At 32.6% G+C, this 22,208-nt stretch overlaps 1 protein-coding gene across 1 annotated transcript in view; it reads left to right on the forward strand.

Moving 5' to 3' along the window:
- The window catches only part of OFCC1 (orofacial cleft 1 candidate 1), a 274,965-nt gene that overhangs the window by 191,262 nt on the left and 61,495 nt on the right, over positions 1–22,208 (forward strand). The window contains exons 15-17 of the mRNA XM_016138235.2: positions 1,647–1,865; positions 3,919–4,171; positions 10,109–10,272. Coding sequence (XP_015993721.2) covers positions 1,647–1,865; positions 3,919–4,171; positions 10,109–10,272 — 636 coding nt within the window. The remainder of the gene's footprint in view (positions 1–1,646; positions 1,866–3,918; positions 4,172–10,108; positions 10,273–22,208) is intronic.

The following is a 22,208-nucleotide window of genomic DNA, read 5'->3' on the forward strand; positions in this document are numbered from 1 at the left end:
CTTGGGCTCGATGGAAGGCTAGCCTATTTCAATGTAGCTCTGATAAACATTGGAGGAGGAGAAAGAGGGAAAAGCAGCAAATTGTCTATTTATTATTTTGGGATAATAGCGCAGGCTGAGTGAGCACTGTTCACAGGGTTTTACATCTGTTAACTTAGTCATAATATTGAGCCTGAGATATAGCACTAGTATCATCTTCCTTTTCCATATGTGGAAAGTAGAGAGAGCATAGAGAGGAATTATAGGCAAGCAGTCAGATTCCAGAGCTTGTATAGTTAGTCACTAAGATACAATAATTCTATTATATATTCCCTGAACGTATTCTTGGGAATGGTGGAGAATGAGTTCTGTCTCTATAGTTCTTTTCAGATAGCCTTTTCATTTTTTCTCGTGAAAAAAAAAGTGCAATTTTAGAGAATTCAAAAACATCTCTTGCTCTCAATACTAAGCATAGAGGCAACCGAGACTAAATCAAAATACCTTATATGTTTAGCTTTGACAGAAAATGTCAGTACTGTGTTTGGAAATAAAAATTTCTTAAGCTTTAAATTCTCGTTCATATAGTTTTATGGTATATTAATAACTCAATTCGATTTTTAAAATGAAATAGTTAACCTTTAACAAGTTATATACAAATAATTTTATCTTAATGAAGAGAGATCATTGTAGGTAAGATAAGCAGAAATATTTTTAGATTTTTAAATATTAAAAAATATTTTTGTTGTTTATAATTCTCTTCCATTTAAAAAAATTTAATTGTTGAAAAATACACATAACACAAAATTTATCATCTTGACCATTTTTAAGTGTATAGTTTAGTAATGTTTACCAATACCCACAATTTTTATATCTTGCTAATCTGAAACACTATACTATTAAACAAAACTCCTTATTTTTTCTCCCCCTATCCTCTGGCAACCACCATTCTCCTTTTCTGTCTTGATAAATTTGATTATTCTATGGACACTTCAAAAGTAGAATTGTACAGTATTTTTCTTTTTGCTATTGGCTTATTTAACTTAACATAATGCTCTCAAAATTCATCCATGTTGTAGCATGAATCAGAATCTTGCTCTCTTTTAAAGCTGAATAATATTCCATTGGATAGACAGTTGGGTTGCTTTCACCTTTTGTCTGTTGCTAATAATGCTATGGTGAACATGGGTGTGCAAATATCTGTTTGAGATTCTGCTTTGAATTCTTTTAGATATTTATTCAAAAGCATTATTGCTGGAGCATATAGCTATTCTATTTTTAACTTTTTTGAGGACCCACTGTATTGTTTGCCAAAGCAATTACACCATTTAACATTTCCACCAATAGTGCACAAGAGTTCCAATTGTTCCATGTGCTTCTCAACACTTGTTATTTTCTGGCTTTTTAAAAAAATTGTATAGTAGCCATTCTAACTGGTGTGAAGGAATACCCTATTGTGGTTTTAATTTGGATTTTCATATCCATAGTTCTTTATGTTCCCCTTTAGTCATCCATTATAGCAAAAATAAACAAATAATTTGAGTCCTAAGTCTTCAAGAAATAATTTTATTCCATTTTAATTTCATTATGTCTTTATTATTATTATCAAAATATTTTACTTTTGGTTGTGCTTAAAGTCCAGAATTCATCTATTATTTCTTTCTTTGTAGCTATTCTTCAGTTGCTGATAGTACTGGATCTGAAGAATTTCTCAAGCATCTCCATTTTGTGCTGGGGTCGGTGTTTTCAGAACTTCAATTAGCTCAATGGCAAAGTCAGGGCTTCTGGTATATTATGCTGCTGATGGCCTCTCTGTGGTTCTTGAGGCTGTACCTGCATTACCTAAGCCAGTGGCTTTTCCTCCAGGCCATTTCAGCTCCTGTTACAAAGTGAGTACTTTTCCCTGAAAGTCAAAGAGATGCATTTTCATCTTGATAGGCCAAATGAAAGTACAAAACTCCTCTCCCTTCCATTTACCATAAGACCTAAAATGCAGGTATGATTTGAAAAGACAAAAATGTTTTTATCTAAAAGCAGAAACGTCTATTACAGTTATATTTTCATGAGCCTATATATACAAATATATAACTGGTACATCAATATATATTTAAATTTTAGCAGATTCAAATATGTTCTAATATCTGGGCAAAATCCAACAAGGCGTTGAGCAACAATATCTTATTCTATTTTGATTTTATCAGAGTGACTTAGGCTAAAGGTATTTTAGAAGTAATGTAAGTATGATTTATCACCCATACTCAGAGAAGCAAAGATTGCTTCTTCTGCAAAATGATTGAATTCAAACAATTACTAAACTTAAGGCCAGGCAGCTTTCTGGGCCATTATCCTCTGGAAAAAGATGACACTTTAAAGGTTATCTCTCCATAAACATGACTCCATAGACACTATAGATAAACAGACAGATATCAATACAAGTAAAATTCATTTTCTCAAATGTAGATGGTAAAGATAAAAATAAAGATGTGTGTATATTTTCAATTAAAAAGACTGTAAACAACTTTGAGACACTATAAAAAAGGAGCATATATATATATCACATATATAGACACATATAGTTTTTGATCATTTTTTTGAAATTAAATCACAAGTAACTGAATGTTGTAGAATATATAACTTTATATGTACTAAATAAGCACATCTTCAAGTGAAAAATTTTACATAGATATAATATTACTTCTCTTCATTCTTTTTTCCCCCTCTTTCTTTTTCCTCCCTTTCTTTTGTGTGAAGGTTTCCAAAGCAGAAAGAACAAATGTTGTATGCTTGAGCTAGTTGCTTTTTGCTATCCACTATAGTATTTCTTTAATAGAAAAAAAAAAAAAGCTCAATCTTTATTGGTTGTTAATAAAATAAAACTGCAAAAAATATATCTTGACAGCTCAGTTTATCCAATTTCTTAAGCAACAGAGACCTAAGGTATTATAGGATATTTTGCTGGCTATTGTCTATGTCTGCCAGCTTGAATCATACATTAACTCCATGTCACATTGTAATTGTAAGACATGACAATAACTATAGCAACAATGAGCATTTCTTCAGCTTTTACTCCATTTTAGATTATCTGATAAGAAATATATACACATTATTTGATATTCACAACAGCATAAGAACAAAGCATAAAACTTCCTTAAAGCAAAGATTAAGAGTGGATGAAATAAAGAATTCTTTTTAGTAGACAGCAGATAAGGAGAATCCATGAGCAGAATTAACTACAAAACAGCTTTACAAAGGCTGCAATGCAGAGGTGGGGAAACTTAGAGTGCAAGAAAATTCACTGTGTGAAAAGAGGGTGCCAAAGCCTGGGTCTAGGCTGCTTGAATCACTGGGCTCAGCTTGGATTCAACCCTTAGGTCCTTAGGTTTTGCCAAGTTGCCCCTTTTAGAACAACTAAGAAATTTGACATTTTTTCTACTTAGCAATATTGATATTGCTTTATTTAGGAGTCTTTTTAGAGGAATCAAAAGTAAAATTAATTAGCTATGCTAAAACTCTGAGGAATTATTAGATTTATTTGCATTTCTGATTTCTGCTAGATGTTGACCCATTAGTAAGTCTGCTGTTATATTTTGCATTTCAAATAACCTACCAGTGAGTATGCATGAACTACAGGGAAGTCCTTAGTCTATAGAATGCTCTGCTCCCTGGATAAGATTGATATCCCTCTATGTTTGCATACAACAAGAACAATGAACAATGCGAAATTTGCCTTTTCCTTGAAAATGAGCTGTTGAGGTGGTAGTAAGAAGTCAAAAAAAAAAAAAAAGATGAAAACTCCTAACACTATTTTGAAATACTATTAAGTGTCAAATTTTCTATGTTAAAAATAATAAAGCGAAGCACATAATTCTTTAAATTGTTTTGCATACCTGGAATTTTTGTATAATTTCTCTTTGCACGAATGTTTTCTTTGTGTTCTCACAGATTCCAGTTTTCCCCTCTCACGGTTGAGCTTTGCTACCCACCATCTTCACTTCAAATGGGAGAAGAGTTACTTGTGGTTGTGCTGGGGCCTTTAATGCTGAACGCAATGGTACTTCCTTTGGTTCTGATCAGATGGGGCTGTCAGCTACTGTTTGCCTGTTGCCCTGATGTCTTGTCAAAGTTAATCATTACCATGGGACTATGGACAGTTCTAGACCCATTGGCAGTGTTTATTGTGGATACTATCCTGGGGGTAAGTCAAGTAAAATAATCGAGATATGAGTCCTTGACATAGAATTTAGCATTAGTGCACAAATCAATTGACATGGAAAATTTAAAACATCATGAACAATTCAAAATTCATTTTAAATTGAAGTTTTTAAGTTTTTCCTCATAATAAAAATTATGGCTAATATAAATGATTTTCATGTAATTTTAGCTATTAAAAAAAACCTTGAAAATAAGCAGGAAATTATTTTGGAATCAAATCCAAGCAAGTTGGTACATTTTCAAAATTACTACAAAATTACAAATTTTTGTTGGTAACTATTTTTAATATTAAGAATTTTCATAGTAACACTTTACAAAAAGGTAACCATACAGTAGTTCCTTTCATCGGTTATTTATTTGCTTTAGGATATAATACTTACTCTTCTGTATTCTGGAGAAGAAGAACAAGAGCTTTTAAAACATTTTTAAGAAATAAAAATTTTAAAATGACTCCTTTGGCATTTATTTTGACTTTTGGACACTAATGAAACGAGAAAAACAGTGTTTTCACCCTAAAATATATAGTGTAAGGATTTCATGAGTAGGAATGATATACTAGAGTATATAATAATGTATAAACAATAGTAATAATGATTCTAATATTTGAAGAGCACTCTGCATTTTTCAAGCCCTTTCACACAATTTATATGATTATATATTTACAATAACACTGTAAGTTGGTGGGACAAGTGTTCTTTTCACTTTAGAACTAAGAGAACTTAAACACACATACCTTCATGACTTGTCCCAGGCTACATAGCCAGCATATACTGCAACTGGACTAAAACCCATATTGTAAATTCCGAGGCTGATTATTTTTTCTCCATCATACTAAAATCTCAACATTTGAATCAATACATTCTCTTGTGAAATCAAATATATTGTATTCCTGATGACAGTTATTTGTTTATATCAAAATATTTAATTTACTAATGAATGTCTGGGCTATAATTTGAGGCAAAATTGTTGTAAATATTAATGTGAATGTATTGCCACATTCAAATCTCTTGTTGCTTTGAATCTGGAAGGTTTAGGATTTCCCGGTGAGTATTACTGGAATATGCTGGTTCTCAAACACTAATCTGCATTAAAATCTATCGCAAGTCTTGTTAAAACACATATTGCTGGGTGCTGCCCCTATAGATTCTCCTTAGGTAGGTCTGAAGGAAGGCTCAAGAATTTGCATTTCCCAGATGACAATGATGTTGTTAGTCCAGGACCATAGTTGTCAGAACCACTGACATTATAGCTATATAGGATAGATCTAGAGAGCATGCTCATGCTGGGAGGACCTAAGAATGCCAGTATAGCTTGGAAGAGCCAAAGCTCTAGCAAGGCAAAGCTCAATGGGGAAGCTCTAAGTCCTGCCTATTAACTACCACTCACAACCCAACATTTGGTTACTTATTCTAGTTTCATTGAAGCTGATAAAAGCTTTCGATCAGATTACCAAACCAAAGTTAAAGGTATTATCAAATAATGGAGTAATTCAAGCCAAAACCACTTTAATTTGGAGTCATCAAATTTTCAAGTAATTCCGATAAGTAAAGGGAAAGGAAATCTAAATTTTAACTAAATTTTTGTACTGTAGATCTGGCTATGAAATATAGCCCCAAGCAAGAGAGCAGATGGATACCATAAATAAATCAATATGATCAAATGTTCATTTATAAAGTTATCTTAATTTGTGGACTAACATTTCATAACTGGTATACTTCTTTTAAGAAGAAAAAAAGTTCTACAATTGGTATATATGTGTGTAGACTATATTTGTTGTGTCAAACACATCATAGCAATGAGTTGTTTAGATGAATCTGCTTGTTAAGTGTATTTCAAATGGATGCTACCATTAATAATGTGCTTTTAAAACTAAAGACCAAACTGCTTCCAAACTGCATTTATAAAGATCTCATCCTGGATGCTGTGGTAGGCAGGTAAGCAGCTAGAATCAGCAAAGCCTGTTGCTGTTTTTATTTCTATCTTTCAGGCCACAATGTTTTAGAGCGGTGCATCTTCAACTTTAATGTGCTATCAAGTCATCTAGAGATGTATTAAAATGTAAATTCTGATTTAGCAGGTGGGGCCTGAAATTTTACATTTAACGGATTGGCATTTTTAAGCTTTGTGGGAGAATTCTGACTGTTTATTTCTTAGTGAAATGACCTCTGCTAGAAATGTTTAGAAATCACAGACAAATGCAATAGTTTACTCTGCAATCATTTAACATTATTAAAGTGAATTAAAAGCCTTGCACATTGAGACTACCAGTGTATCTAATTTTCTAGTCCCATTGCTAGGAATTGGAGGTCTAGTCGTGTGTCAAAGAAAGCTTAACAGTATTTGGAAGACTGACCTGTTTTTGCGTTCTAGGCTGTGAGTATACACTGAAGCCTCAATACCATTAAACACCTGATGACAAGTCACAAGAGGGAGCCTTGTCAGTCATGAATGGCTATGCTTTTTACCCCATATCTCTTTTATCACCCTGCAGATTAGCTTTACTCTGTTTCTGTGTGGACTGAGCTAGAGCCAACTGAATTTTGTCCACATTCCTCCTTCTCTCGGACTCTAGGTTAGCAAGGAAACTCTGCCAACAAGATTTGTTGAGCTGAAGATGTAGAGAGGAATGTTGTCTGCATTCTGGTAGGACCATATCCCGTGCCACCTCCCAATTTCAACTAGAGGCCTGATGTGAATATAGAACAGGTGTGGGTACTTACCTGATTCTATTGCAACATCATGTGGAAAGCCATTCGGAGAGGATGAGGAGCTGTCCCTTATGATCTGCGGAGATCTACTCATAAGAAATCACCAGAATGATTTTCCCTAGAGAAATTAATAGCTGAATTGTCCACTCTATCAAAGGCAGCTGAAAAAATGAGCAGTCCTAATATACTGTGGGGCCTCTGGTGTAATTTGTAGGAAAGTAGCCTCTAGCATGGCCATCTCAGAACCAGTTCAGAGATCTGTTACCTGATGGAAGCTGACTTGGATCCTAATAGTTGACTGTAGCACCCATACCTTTCTCTACTTGCAAAGAAAGGCGGAAGGCTCATTCCCGGTATGCACAATTATTGATTCTCCAGTTAGAATCCATATTGTCTCACTGCAAATGACATTTACTTTTGCTGTCTTTAAAAAACCCTAAAGCTAAAAATAATCCTCAGATGAGTGGCACTGGAGTCCACACTTGGTCACTCCCATCAATTGAATCAAAATATATATTTTAACATGCTCTCTGGTAATTTAACATCACACTTAATTTTGAGAAGTATTACTCTCAAGCAATGGTTCAAAACGGGAGATCCCTGGAGCAACAGCAGTAGTTTCACTTGGAACTTTATAGAAATGCAGAATCTCAGGCCCTGACTCAAACTTATTGAGTCCAAACTCTGAAAAGTGGCCCATCCTCTGGGAAGGAGTTGTGTGTTTTAACAAGCTGGGGATCACCTATGTTTGATTCAGATCAGCCAGCCAAAAGAAGTACTACCTAATTTTACTGATAGTTCTTGTTCTAAATTAATTTTTTCTCATGGCAATCTAGAAGGAGATGTGGCAGGTGGAATGATTTAAGCCTGAAGCATTGAGTAGCTGTTGATATTGCTAATAACACTTTGCTGGTGTCTTAGTTTGCTTGCTCAGAGGTTGGCAGCACGTTTCCTGACTCCCATTGATGATGCCATCCTCAACATTTCCACTGAGATCATAATTTCTTTCTCTGCCTCAGCCCAAATCAAGATAAAAAGTAGAGGAAAATTTGCTATTGGATGTTTTAACTGAACAGTATGTGTTTATAGATTATGTACTCTTTGCACAAGATTTTAAAGGATACAGAATAAATATGGCATTGTTTCTCCCCTAAATATAAATAGTGAGATAAGAATAACATGCAAGAATAAAGATCAAACAAAGGTAGAATGCAATCATTTACAGGCAACCAATTCTTGAGACTCCTTTAGAAGTGATTGTGGAGTGATAGAAAAAGCACAGACTTGGAGTCAGGGGAACTGGTTCTGGTCCTAGCTCTATCATTTGTCAGCTATATGATTGATGTTGGATAAATCAGTGAACCTCTCAGCTTCAATTTCCTCATATGCATCATATAAAAGTAATAATACCTACAAATATTAATACCTACCTTATTCATTTCACTATACTGTTGGATGAATCAAATGAGAGACCAAATGGGTTTAACTTTTGAAAAATCTAAGGCATCATATACACAATGAAAAGAACAAGAATAAGGATTATAACGGTGTGATGATATCTATGCTTTGTGAATGATGCAAGATGTGACAGCCATTGCCCACAGTCAAGGCAGGAACTTAGAATCTAGTGAGAAAATCAAAATAGACACACAAAAAGAGGTAGGATGAGCAGTGTGTGATGAATGTCATTTGGGAGGCACTTGGCTCATTTCCTTATATCTTTCAGTCTTTGCTCAAATGATACCTTTTTAAAGACATATTTTATGATTGAAATAGTTAATAACACTCTCTCTCTCCTACCTTTTTTCCTTCTTTATATTTTCTTCATAATATCCTCTATTGTATCCTGTGTATTATTTAATCTTATTTATATGCTTGTCCCCTTGACCCCCAACACACACACTTAAATGTAAGCTCCAAAAAAGTAGAGTTTTTATTTAATTATATTTGCTCTTTTATCTTCAGAGCTTAGTGACATACAGTAGGTACTTAATACAATACATGTGGGTCAAATAAATGATTAGCATCTATTGATTAGGTTATGTTATTGGCATCAAATATATATATATATATATATATATATGTATTTTTTTTTTTTGTTTCATTTGTTAAGCCCATGTCTATTCATTTACCTTCCAAAACCAGCAGAAAGGTAAGATCTGAAATAGGAGAAATGCATGACAATCCTTGCAGATCCACTGTCTAAAGTTCTAGCAACAGTCTCACATTTTGCCAGGCAGACCAATTAACAAGTATAGAATATAAAAATAAGAGTTTTGGTGAGGTAAAAGCAATAGTTGAGAGTAGGGATATCTAAATTCTAGTCACTGCCCAATCACTAAAGGATATTTTGGTGTAGGGAAAATACAAATTAACTTCTCTCAGCTTGTTTTTACCCATATATATGTGATTTGTGTCAGCTAGTTTGAACATGCCCTTTTAAAGCTATATTTATATAATTGTCAGTTTAAAAACTAAAGAAATTCTGTCTCCTGTCTTACATTGCAGAAAACATACCTTATTTTACATTTATATTGCATATTACTTCTACTTGATATCATAAAAGTCATAATTAAGAAACATTCATGCTTTATAAAACTCAAAGGTCAAAGACGTCATATGACAATGCTATAGGTTTGTAGCATTTTATATTTGTTTGTAAAAACCTCATTGCCTTGTATTTATTTCTAACCCATCATAGAATATGTTTTTTCTTATCTAAAATAAGGACTTATTGTTAAATTGACCTAATGTAAACTTTGGTTTTCAAGCTTATATTAAATAGCCTGTTAACTTTTTTTTTATGCTCCTAAAATAAGCCATCTATTTTATGCATAGCACGAATTAAATTCCTTTCAAATCTGCTACAGAAAGTAAGGAATCTTTCCACCACCATATTTAATTTCTTCATATCTTGTGCTCATTAAATTAAAAAGTTAATAGTACATAAATAAAACATGGTTTTTACTTTATGAATTGTATATATTGAAAAGCTTATAAGGAAAATGAGAAAAATTTGGTAAACTAACCGAGCAAACCCAATCTTTTTCTTTTCCTTTGTGCAGCTAAAGGTCTGATGATATTTAGTACCTTGATAATTTAATTTAAAAAAAATTATAGTATCATAAGGTTTTCATGAATATAAATTAATCTAATTTGATGATCAGTGTTTACATGTTTTTTTTTTCTTAATTTGTGTTTTCTTTTGTCAGAGGCTTACCCATAATGAGGAGACTCCTGTAGCCGATGCAGCAAAGCTATACTGGGTATTTGAAAGAATCATGCAATCAGGAATTCTTGGTATAATGCTCACGGTGTTAATTTACATCCTCCTGTTCATCATTTCTTCTTTGATTTTATATTTGTATTGTCTCAGGTAAGGTGCTTCAATCTTTTTGTTTTTCAGAGTGTTCAGTTTTCTGTTTTGCGTTATATGATTAGGCTATGAGAACACCTTTAAATTAGAGAAGTCAGAACCATGTCTTCATGGTTAAGATAGAAATATCCTTGGTTGTATGTAGCAACTATTGTGAAGACCAGCCAGGAAATTATCTGATTTCTGTGGAAATAGTTTTTCCATAATAGATACAGCTAATTTTGCAGTAAATTTGTTTGCTCTATATTTGTTTCTTCAAACTAGAGACCAACAAAAAACAAAGAGTAATCCCTTGATATTCAATGATATTCTGGAAAATTTTTTGAGGTTTGTCTAAAATTTTATTTTTCTCCTTCTTCTAACTTTTCTTCCCACTGTTCTCACCTCTGCCCAAATTTCCAATAGAAGAATAAGTCTTCAGTTTTGATCCTGAATATCAGAGAGTTTGGCTTACCAAGTTGTTAAGTTAACAAGCAAATTGTAAAGAAAGACAAAAAAAGCAACAAATACAAGGCAGTATAAAAAATGCTAGGAAAGCTTTTTACTCTGTTGATGTTTTCCTTTGCTAAGCAGAAGCTTTTTAGGTTTTGTTGTCTGTACTTTTAAAACACTAATTTAAAAAGATATATGCACCCTATGTTCATTGCAGCATTCTTTAAAATAATCAAGATATGGAAGCAGTCTAAGTACCCATCAATATACAATTGGTTAAAAAAGATGTACTACATATATACAATGAAATATTACTCAGCCACAAAGAAGAATGAAATCTTACCATTTGCAACAATATGGATAAACCTAGAGGGTATTATGCTAAGTAACATAAGACAGAGAAAGACAAATACCATATGATTTCACTTCTATGTGAAATCTAAAAAGCAAAATAAATTAACAAACAAAACAGAAACAGACTCAAAGATATAGAGAACTGATGTTTGCCAGGTGGAAGGGGTGTTGAGGGGCTAGGTGAAAACTATGAAGGGATTAAGAAGTACAAATTGGTAGTTACAAAATAGTCACAGGGATATAAAATATGGCATAGGGAATATAGTCGATAAGATTGTAATAACTATGTATGATGCTAGGTGGCACTAGACTCATCAGGGGATTGCTTCATAAGTTATATAAATGTCTAACTACTATGCCATATACCTAAAACTAATATAAAATAGTATTAAATGTCAACTGTTATTGGAAAATAAGCTTAAAAAGCCAGTTTTATATCCATGAAATCAGTGCCAAAACCAATGTCATGAAGCTTTCTTTCTATGATTTCCTATAGAAGTTTTAGAGTTTCAGGTCTTATATTTAAACCTTTAATTCATTTTGAGTTTATTTTTGTGTATAGTATAAGATAAGCATCCAATTTTATTCTTTTGCATGTGTATATCCGCTTTACCCAAACACCATTTGTTGAAGAGACTTTTTTTCCCATTGTGTATTCTTGGCATCCTTGTTGGAGATAGTTGATTGTATATGGATAAAATTATTTCTGGGTTCTCTATAGTCTGTTCTATCTGTCTGTATTTATGCTATAACATACTGTTTTAATTACTGTAACTTTATCATATAATTCAGCAATTACACTTCTGGGGATTTATCCAAAAGAATTTAAAACCAGGATCTCAAATAGATATTAGTGCTCCCATGTTCATAGTAGCCTTACTCATAATAACTAAGATATATAAACAATGTTTATCCATTTAACAGATGAATGATTAAAGAAAACATTTTATATATATATATATATATGAATTTTATTCAGTCTTAAAAAGGAAGAAAATTCTGCAACATGTGACAATGTAGATGAACTTTGAGGATATTATGCTAACTGAAATAAGCCAGTCACAGAAGGACATATACAGCATGATTCCACCTATATGAAGTATCTAAAATAGATAAAGTCATAGAAGCAGGAGTGGAATGTTTGTTATCAAGGGCTAGGGAGGAGAAAATAGGGAGTTGCTGTCTAAAAAATATAAAGTTTCAGTTATATGAGATTATACTCTAGAGATCTGCTGTACAATACTGCACCTATAATTAACAGTACTGTAGTATACACTTAAAATGGTCAAGAGGATAGATTTTATGTTAAATGTTCTTACCTTAATTTAAAAAAACAAAGTGCTCTGAAGAAGCCAACACAGGAGTTTCTGAAAGCACAGAGAAAAAGAACCAACATAGGTCTGAACCAAGATAGGGGCAGCAACCAAACACTTCATTTGAGATATAACGTGAGTAATTTTTGAAGGTTTAATGTAATTTAACCAAAAGGAAAACAGAGGTATTCATGTTTGTAGGCATAATGGACATGTGTAAAACCATATCATCATGAGAGTGTTTGATATATTTGGCTAATCAAAAGTATGTTGATATATCTGGAGTAGAAAACATAAGGTGATTGCAGATGGCTGAGATGAGATTAGAAATGTAGTCAAGGACCACATGATTAAAAGTATTGAATATCATGTTGTGGAGCTTGTTCTAATGGAAAAGTGGAAACACTGAAAGATTTTAAAACTTTAACTTTAGTAAGATCATGCTGCTTGCTAGTAGAAGGGAAGGAGAGTTTAATTATGGCCAGGTTGGAGCAGAAAAATCTAGTTAGAAAGACATTTTAGTAGACTAGGCAAAGAGTGTCAAGAGCCTTAGCAAAGATAATGATGCAGGGAATGGAAAGTTATGGAATATTTAAGAAATAATTAAGAGATACAATGTGATTTTTGGAAGTTCAAGGTAATGAAAAGGATGACATTTAGTAAACTTAAGTTTTGGAATTAGGCAGATAGGTGGATGACTGCAGCATTCTTAGGGACCAAGATTACATAGAGAGTAAACATTTAAAGGAGATAATTAATTATATCTTTATTCATATTAACCTTGAGATATCTTTGATATTGCAAGGGGAAATACATAAGAAGTTGAACAGATGAGTGCAGAGTTCAGAGAAAACAATATGCACTATGGATTTGTGTGGATAAAGCCAGTTTAATTTATTTGTCTGATAGAGTTTAGATTACAGTGGGCTAACTGAGGAAAGGATGAGGGCATGGAGTCAGGGCTTGGACAAGTTCTTTTACAAGGCTACACTGTAAATAGAAAGTAGTTAGAAAAAGATATTTAATAAAGTTGTTTTTAATATGCTTGTGGTTATATATATATGTATATATATATACTTGTATGTATATATGAAAATTCTAAAAGAAAGAGAAATTTTGATGCCTAAGTAAGGGAAGATGATTGATTGAGCAAGGTCTCTGAAGACACAAGGCAGAGCTCTTGTGGAGACAAAACTTGGATTCAGGAAAAACATCTTTTTTCTTGATGTGATAGAGAAAGAAATAAGGGTAAAAGCAAATGCATGGAGGTTCCTGGCAAAGTACCAAGGTGATGAGGAAGTTCTCATATGATAGCCATTACTGTTTTCTATGAAATGGGGGATGAATTCACTCCTCGATTCTTCTTTCAGTAGACTGAATGGGACTTTACATTACTAACATAGCTGTACTAAAATTGTCTAATTCACCAGGGGATGTTTGTTGTTTAGGCACAGGTTTGCTTTACGTGTTGACATGGCATGAGCACTGCATGCCATCTTTCAGAGCACTCACTTTCCTAGTAGAGAAGAAAGGCTTTTGTGATCTTTCAGTTTTCATCTAACTACTAACTTGTTATATGACCCTAGGCAGAGATATTCACTTGCTAGAATTTTAGGTATTTTCTTGTGTAACATGATAAAGATAACATATATATTTAAATCTTATAAAAGGCTCTACATTTATCATTATTATTTTAAATGACTAGGGTTTCCTAGAGAAGTTAAAGAAATAAAGTAATACATCATGTAGTTTAGACTTTTGGAGGATAGAAAAATTATCGAATAATATTATGTATTATTTATTGTAATATTAATATATACCTTTTCACTTAAAATAAGATGACTTTTTATAACCATGCTTTCTTTGTCCAAAGTCTACATTTTTATTGTCAGGACAACATATAAAGTATGAAAAAGTAAGTACAGAATTTATACACTAAAAAAATAGGATTTAATCTTTTGCTACCTAAAGTAAAGGTTTTATTATTATTATTATTATTAAGGCAGAAATATTACCCTATGGGGAAGTATGAATAGAAAGAGTAGGAAATTTTAAAATGGATAGAGATCTGATTAAGGAAAAAGCAAAAATAGATAGAGTGTCTGGTCATCATAGAGAATGAACCTGAGAAAATCCAGGAGAAATAAATAAGTTTTGTTTACTCAATCTAGCCTCTCACTGTTCTCCATGCTTAACCTGTCCTAGTCAGAACTAGGCACCCTCAGTAACTCCAAGCAGGTTTTGCTTGTATTTTAGAAGCCAATGATCTTAAGATTCCTTTGGATAATGATAAAATTATAATAATCACTCACAGAGAAAATACCTGTGTTTTCCATATGAAGAAATAAAATCACTCCAAATCTCTCTTTACTGATGTTTGCAAAATATCTTTCTCTGATATAGTGGAGAGCTGGGCAGCTTAGTTCTTCCATGAAGCATACATTGTCCTCACTGGATGTATCTTGTCAATGAAGTGGGGTTTTGCTTCTGGCATAAAAGTAGGCAAAGAAACACAGAGACTTAAGAATTCATCTTAGTGATAAATGCCAATGTGGATTTGTGCATGTTGACTGATTTACGTTAGCATTCTTAATCCACATGGTAAAGCAACAAACCTACCTCTTTCTGGGCTCTTGTATCAGTGCTGTGAAAACATGTGATAATATGGCTAGCATTAAAGGAGTACAAAGGAGAGGAAGTCTGTTGTGCAGGCTGTTAATATAGAATTTTGTCTAGCTCTGGGCACTGGAAACTCCACATTATGGGGACTGGCTGTGCAAGCTCCAGATTGGATACTATTGAGTTTGGCTGATTTGATCTCATCCCTCTAAGAACCTGAGTAATTTCTTGCTGAAGGGTTTCTACTAGAGAAAATCTTAGTCCTATAGCTGTAGTAGGTGAGCTGGGTGTAATTATTTGGACTGGATTTTATAGGTTTTAAAAATGAAATTTTAAAATGATTTTTTCTTATCATAAGAAGAGCAGGTATTTAGAAACAATCAAAACTATAGAAAAGAATCAAAAGTTAAATTAAAAAATACCAATAAATGAAACATTGTTAATCTTTTGGTAAATTTATTTTAACCTTTTCCTCATGTACATTTATTTTTACAAAGTTGAAATTATACTTACAGTAAATTATACTGTAAGTATAATTTCATCTGTCGATTTCAAACTTAATATTATATAATATTTTCATATTCTTTACTTATTTGAATATTTATTTAATGCTTATATAATATTTTATACTACAGAAGCAGTATAAACTTTTTAAATATTTCTTTAATCTTGGAAATAGATTTTCATTTTTGTGAATCTTATAAATAATTCTGATGAACAATTTAAAACTCAAGAGCTTTTCATATTTTAAAGTAATCTTCGAATAGTGTCTTAGACACCCAGAAATGCTGGTTCAAAGTATGATATTTCTAAGACACTTAGTAACTGTTGCAAAATTGTTTTCTAGAGATTTTATATGGATTTACACTTTCATATAAATGCATGAGAGAACTTACCAAACCATGTTGACATCATGTGTTAACCTTTTATAACCTAATGTAAGAAATGGATTTTCATTCTTTTCTAAGTGTGTATTTCTTTGTTTACTACTAACTAAACATTCTTAGTGTGCTTGTCATTCCATTTGTATTTCCTCTTTGTGAATTGCATTTTAAACGTCCTCTTGCCTTTCTATAGAGTATTCAAATGTTTTTCTTATTGAATTATATAATATATAAATACATATTAACTTGTTATATTTTTAAAGGTATTTTCTCCATGTGATAATTATATTTTAAATGTAATTTTTATTATTTTTATTTTTCAATTACAGTTGATATTCAGTATTATTTTATATTAGTTTCAGGTGAACTGCATAGTGGTTAGATATTTATATAATTTACAAAGTGTTGCCCCAGTTAATCTAGTACCCACCTGGCACTATACTTAGTTATTACAATATTATTGATTATATTCTCTGTGTTGTGCTTTACATCCTTGAGACTATTTTGTAACTATCAATTTGTGCTTCTTAATACCTTTATCTTTTTCACCCAGCCCCACAACCTCCCTTCAATCCGGCAATTATCAGTTTATTCTCTGTATGTATAAGTCTGACTTGATAACTACCTCTTTAAAAATGTTTTCTCATTCAGAAATTTTCTAACTGTTTACTTCTATTTTTAGAAAGTTTGGATTTTTTTCATTGAACTTATATATAAGCTATGTAGAATTCATCTGATATGTCAAAGATAGTGTCAAGATCTAAATGAGATAATCTTTAATCTTCTACTGGTCTGTTCTTTATGTTGGTGTTATCTTTAAATATTAACTCTTTTGCCATTTTGTCTTAGTTTTAATTTAAGTATTTTAAATGTTTCAACCTATGTTTTTAGTATGATAAACAGAGCTGCTTTTTTTCTAGAGCTTCTTTGAAAACATTTACCTTTTTACCAAACTCGTATGTATATATGGCCATCTATAGGCGTTGCCATAAAGAAAATCTGTGAGGATCATCTGTACCTCTTATGGTTTTTTATTCATATTTGGCTTTGCAGCATTCTTCATAACCTTTCTAAGTAAAGCTTCTGTTGATGTTATATGGATCTTTTAACTCTAAATTCTTTATCTGAATAATCCAAAAGATCTAGAGGCTGCTTACATATTTCTTTATAACATGCAAAAAATGAAAAATCACAATTTAAATGTCTGATTTGTTTAAACTTTTCTGTTCTTGGAAGCTGTACACAAATCTAAAAGGCTGGTACTAGAGTTAATTAGTTTTGGGGGTTCTGATGTCTTTTTAATCATTGACTTAATAGTTCCAAATAGCCTTATAAGTTTTAGCTGCTGTCATTTATTACTTAAGAAAATTAATTTAGATTAAAATAATTTAAAGGCAAATTTTGATGAGAATGTTATGAGCATATTCATTGTCCAGGGAATATGTATAAGATAATCAAAGATTTTCTACTTTATAAATCAATCTCCTTTGCAAGCATACTAAGGCAAAATATAATTTGTCATGTAGAGAAAAAATTCTAAAAAATTGTCTTATTAATATATAGCTAAACAATTTCGTCCCCCTTGAAACTATCACCTACTTATGGGCACTCTATACTCTGACAGGCAGTAATGGACTATACCCATTATGAAATACTCATATAGGTATATGAATATTTAAAAGTTTTGGATGTTACATTGTGTCAATCCCAGTAAACTAAATGACCGTAACCAAAATAGCTTATTGTTGTGGGTACAGGTAAATTCACTAATCTACTTGCCAAAAGCCTGTCAGTATCCCGTCTCTGTTCCTCAGACCTTAAGATCTCTCATATGGGCTGTTGAGTTTATGCTATATGCATCTTTCCTCTTTTCTCCAGCAAATAGAGAAATCTATTTTTACCCCAATTATCCTCATCTGTAGCAGCATAAAGCTGAGTCAGAGACAAACCGAATATTCCTTGACATTATGTTCTCTCAAAAAGAGAAAATAAAAGCTGGCCAGTTAAGTCTAATTGTTAATTGGTCACTTTGATGAATTAGCGTTTGGTAAATTAGCCTGCTTGCAATACTTCTAGGATAAAAGAAACTAAAATAATCTACTGGAATTTTTATTTTTATCCGAAACTTGTTGGAAACTGGCATGTGAGTTTTAACCAATGGCAAGCAGGTGTCAAGAATGTATGTGTAACTAGATGACACAGTCTTATTGGAATAGTCCAAATCCCTGGCTTGAGTTTGTTTTAGGCTACAATGGAATGAGAGGTTGCCTTTTCTACTTAAATGTGAATACTTGCATCTGACAGCATAGTTAATGCACATGAGCCACCAGTGTTGATCCCCACCTCTCTGTCAGCATTATGTATAATCTATAAAACTCTTCCTGAAGAATTTCATCACACTTATCACTAAAACAATTGAACAAATAATCAAGCAAAAAGAATACCTACTATGGCTTGCTGCCACAAGCCAATGAAGATTATATGTGCATAAAATGATGTTGAACTTTCTGAACTATATATATTAAATGTTACTTAAATAGTCAAGTCAGAATTATAAAGAAATACAGTAGCAAAATAACATGAAACTCTGCACTGGGGATAAAGGACAAGGTTGTTGACTCTAAGATTCACCATTGTCTTCTCTAGGAAAATGGCTAGAACACAATAGATATACAACCACAACCAATATTTGTTGAATTAAAAACATGAATAAATACAATAATACATTTTCTTAGTGATGCACCTTCTTTTTCAAATAAAATATGGCTCATAGGCTCTATGTTCAAATGACACTTGTTCCCAAGTGTTTTTCATTTTGAGATCTCAACTGGAAAATAATGAAAAAGTGTGAAAAGGTATACACGCAGCTCTTACATGTGTTAATTTGACTTATCAAAGTAATCAGAATAGATTTTTTTGTTAAAATTCTTTGGCAATAGCCAATTAAAAAAAATTGCACTACAATATAGAGTGAGTTTGAAAGGGTCAAAACGATATACATAGCTGGGGAAATGCAAACTATTTAGGCGCTAGGGAGGTGATAAACACATCATAGGTGCAGAGCGCTCTCTAACTCCATTCTCACCAGTTCTCTGCTCTAACTCGATATTTCTGAATCTCAGTTCCACTATCCCCCAATCTCCATCGATAGACTACCCTCCTCAGGTAGTCTTTTCTCTATAATGATCTGGAAGTAGACTAATGTGAGGCACGCTTGGATGCTCAAAACAGAAGATGAGTTCCTAGTGACATTGGTCACATTTGCAAAGAAGCTGTCATTCTGCAATGGCACAAATGATGGAAGGTGCTTCGGCCTTTAGTCTGGGTCAAGTGCTTGAACACCACCTTCGGCTCAGGCACTGATCATGAGACTAGGACCTCTTATTAGCTCCATGCTTTCCCAGTGACTGAGACTTCACAGATGAGCTTGATTTAAGAAGATTACCACAGTTTTTCTGGTTCAATTAGCCTTTCTAGTTTGGATTTCCTTAATAAAATCAATCCACATACATAACTTGAGTCAGTACTCACATGAGAATATAAAACCGATTGTTGTGGCTATTAGAAAAAAAAAAAAAACCAGACTCTTAACCCTAATATATTATTGGCTCTCACAACCATTTCAGAATCTCCAAGTACAGGTTTAAAAAAATTTCTACCATAAGCCATGTAAACTGGCACACTAAAGACTATACGGAAGGTTTTTAATATTTTCATTTTGGTTACTGAATAGTGATTTTTGTTATTTCTGCCTTTGGCTAAGCACCTATTATCCAACCAACCCTGCTTTGACTATAGTATATGGATTACTTCACTTAATCTTCACAACAAATCTGCAGTTCAGGACCCATTGATATCATCTCTTTTTCATAGATGAAGAAACCAAGCCTTGGTGACTTTAAGTAATTTGCCTAAGGTTGCGCAGTAGGCTAGTGGCTCAGATAATATTTTTATGCAGTCTTTGCAACTCCAAACACTGAAACATTACATGTGTGTCATATTTTTTAATTTTTAAAAACAAGATTACTCAAAATTCACATTTGTGGTTAATTTTCACCTAATGAATGAGTATGATGTGGTGGTTCTCTACTTAGGTGGAAGGTAGTTAGACCTGTCTTGAATCTTGGCACCGTCACTTACTAGCTGCATGTCCTTTGGCAATAGCTTCACATTTATGACTGTGTTTTCTTATCTTTAAAACATGAATAGTAAAATCAAGTATAAAACTTTGATTTTTTACTTGAGAATTAATTAATTGATTTCAATAGTATATTTCTAACAGATTTATAATTTAGGCGACTAAGTTTAGTTCTAAAATAATTCTTTCAAGGTAAACATGAATTTAGTTAAACAACTTAGAACTTTTAAATAATTTTGAAAACTCCCAATATATATGTCAACAAGACTTAAAATTGACATTCTAAAAAGAAATTTATTGTCTTCTTCAAATTACCTCTTCATTTAGGGTTCTCTATCTCAGTAAATGCCAAGATCATCCATCTAGTTATGGGGTGAAAAAGAAGGAAAAGAAAGAGCGAGAATGGAAGGAAAGAAATAGAGAGAGAGAAGAGAAGAGAGAAGGAAAGAGAAAGAAAAAGAAAGAAAGATGAAAGCAAGCAAGCAAGCAAGAAAAAGTAAGAAAGAAAGAAAGAAAGAAAGAAAGAAAGAAAGAAAGAAAGAAAGAAAGAAAGAAAGAAAGAAAGAAAGAAAGAAAGAGAAAGAAAGTAAAGAAGAAAGGAAGGAAGGAAAGGGGGAGGAAGAAAGAAAGAAGAGAGGATTGGGAAAAGAAAGGGGTGGAAGGAAGAAAAAAACCCAAGAGTGTCCTTAGATTCCTCCTTTCTCTTACCCTCTATGTCCACCTTCTCCAGGTTCTGGCAGCTCCTTAGCTCTGGAACTTGTTTATCTCATGGTATCCATAGACTCTATTCCTTATCCAATATGTCCTAACTCCTCCTGTGACTTACTGTAACATTAGCTTTCCAACTCATGCCCCTTTTAATCTATTCTCCTTACTATAACCAGAATGATTTTTATTAAAAACAATATATAACTTCTTGCCTTAAATCCATATAATGGCTTCCTATGCTTTTATAATAAGAGTTCTATTGATCTGAACCTTGCCTTCTCCAGATTATACTACACTAATACTCTGTGCTCTCCTCACCACTCTGTCATCTACCCATTAGCTTCAAGGCCCCATGCAAGCCTCTCTCCACTCTCTTCCTGGAATTCTCATCTATTCTCTCTTCTACTGGCTGCCCGTACCAAGTACTTGGCATTTGATAGGTATATGTGAATGTTCGTTGACTGAATAAATTCATTAATGAGGAATAAATTAAAATAACAATTTCTCCCTTACAAATGTAAGACTACACATATATTGAAGGATAGATAGTTATAACTAGAAACCTATGATAAGACTGTTTCTGGAAATGGGGATAGAGTTCTTGTCTATTTCCCATTTTAGGCACATTTTTATATTCTGAATTTCTTTTTCCAAAATTATTTTTTTCTTATTATTTTCTTCCTTTTCCTTTTCCCTTTTTCTCTATTTAGTACAATTTCAAAACAAAGCCATTTGAATTTTAATTATCATTAAACGGAATGGAGAGTTCTCAAGGGTTTCTAGAAAGCCACAAAAAAACAAAAACAAAAATGAAAACAAAAACAAACAAACAAAAAACCTTTCTCCATTCGTTTAAAACTTCAATGCCATCTATAGTGTTCATAATTTAGGTAAAAAATATGTAGATTTTAACACTGAAAAATAAGAATGACAAGCGTATATTAGTCAAGCTAAAAGAAGTTTGACTATTTATATGCTCTCTGTTCAGAGTATAATTGTAACATTCTAATGTAATTATACCAGTAGATAAGTAATTTTCCAACATAATTCATTAGCATTTTGATGGCAATATGTATAAAGCCATACTGCTAACTTATGTGTAACTTTTGGAGTTAGAAATAAGCAATATTTGATCCTTCTTCATTTTAATACATTTTTGCATTTAGAGCTAAAGTTATAGATTCCATCTTTTTTATGACCCTTAAAATACTATATTAACTAAATGTTCACACTTGTCCTTTTTAGCTTTAAAAGAAATGTCACATGCTAGGTTTCTGTAAATGACCCACATTCAGATGTGAACCAAACATAATAGCTTCTGCCACTCACCAAGCAATGAATTGCTTCAAGTGTAGGACACAAGGCAGAGGACTTTGTAAATTACTTTGTTTTATTGGCCATCATTAAACCTGTGGCATGATATATGACCTGTTTCTACAAGCAATAATACATAAGGCTTTATGGACAGGTAAAATGTAGTTTCTCTTT

Source organism: Rousettus aegyptiacus, unplaced genomic scaffold, assembly GCF_014176215.1.
Source record: "Rousettus aegyptiacus isolate mRouAeg1 unplaced genomic scaffold, mRouAeg1.p scaffold_m13_p_1, whole genome shotgun sequence".
Lineage (NCBI taxonomy): Eukaryota > Metazoa > Chordata > Mammalia > Chiroptera > Pteropodidae > Rousettus > Rousettus aegyptiacus.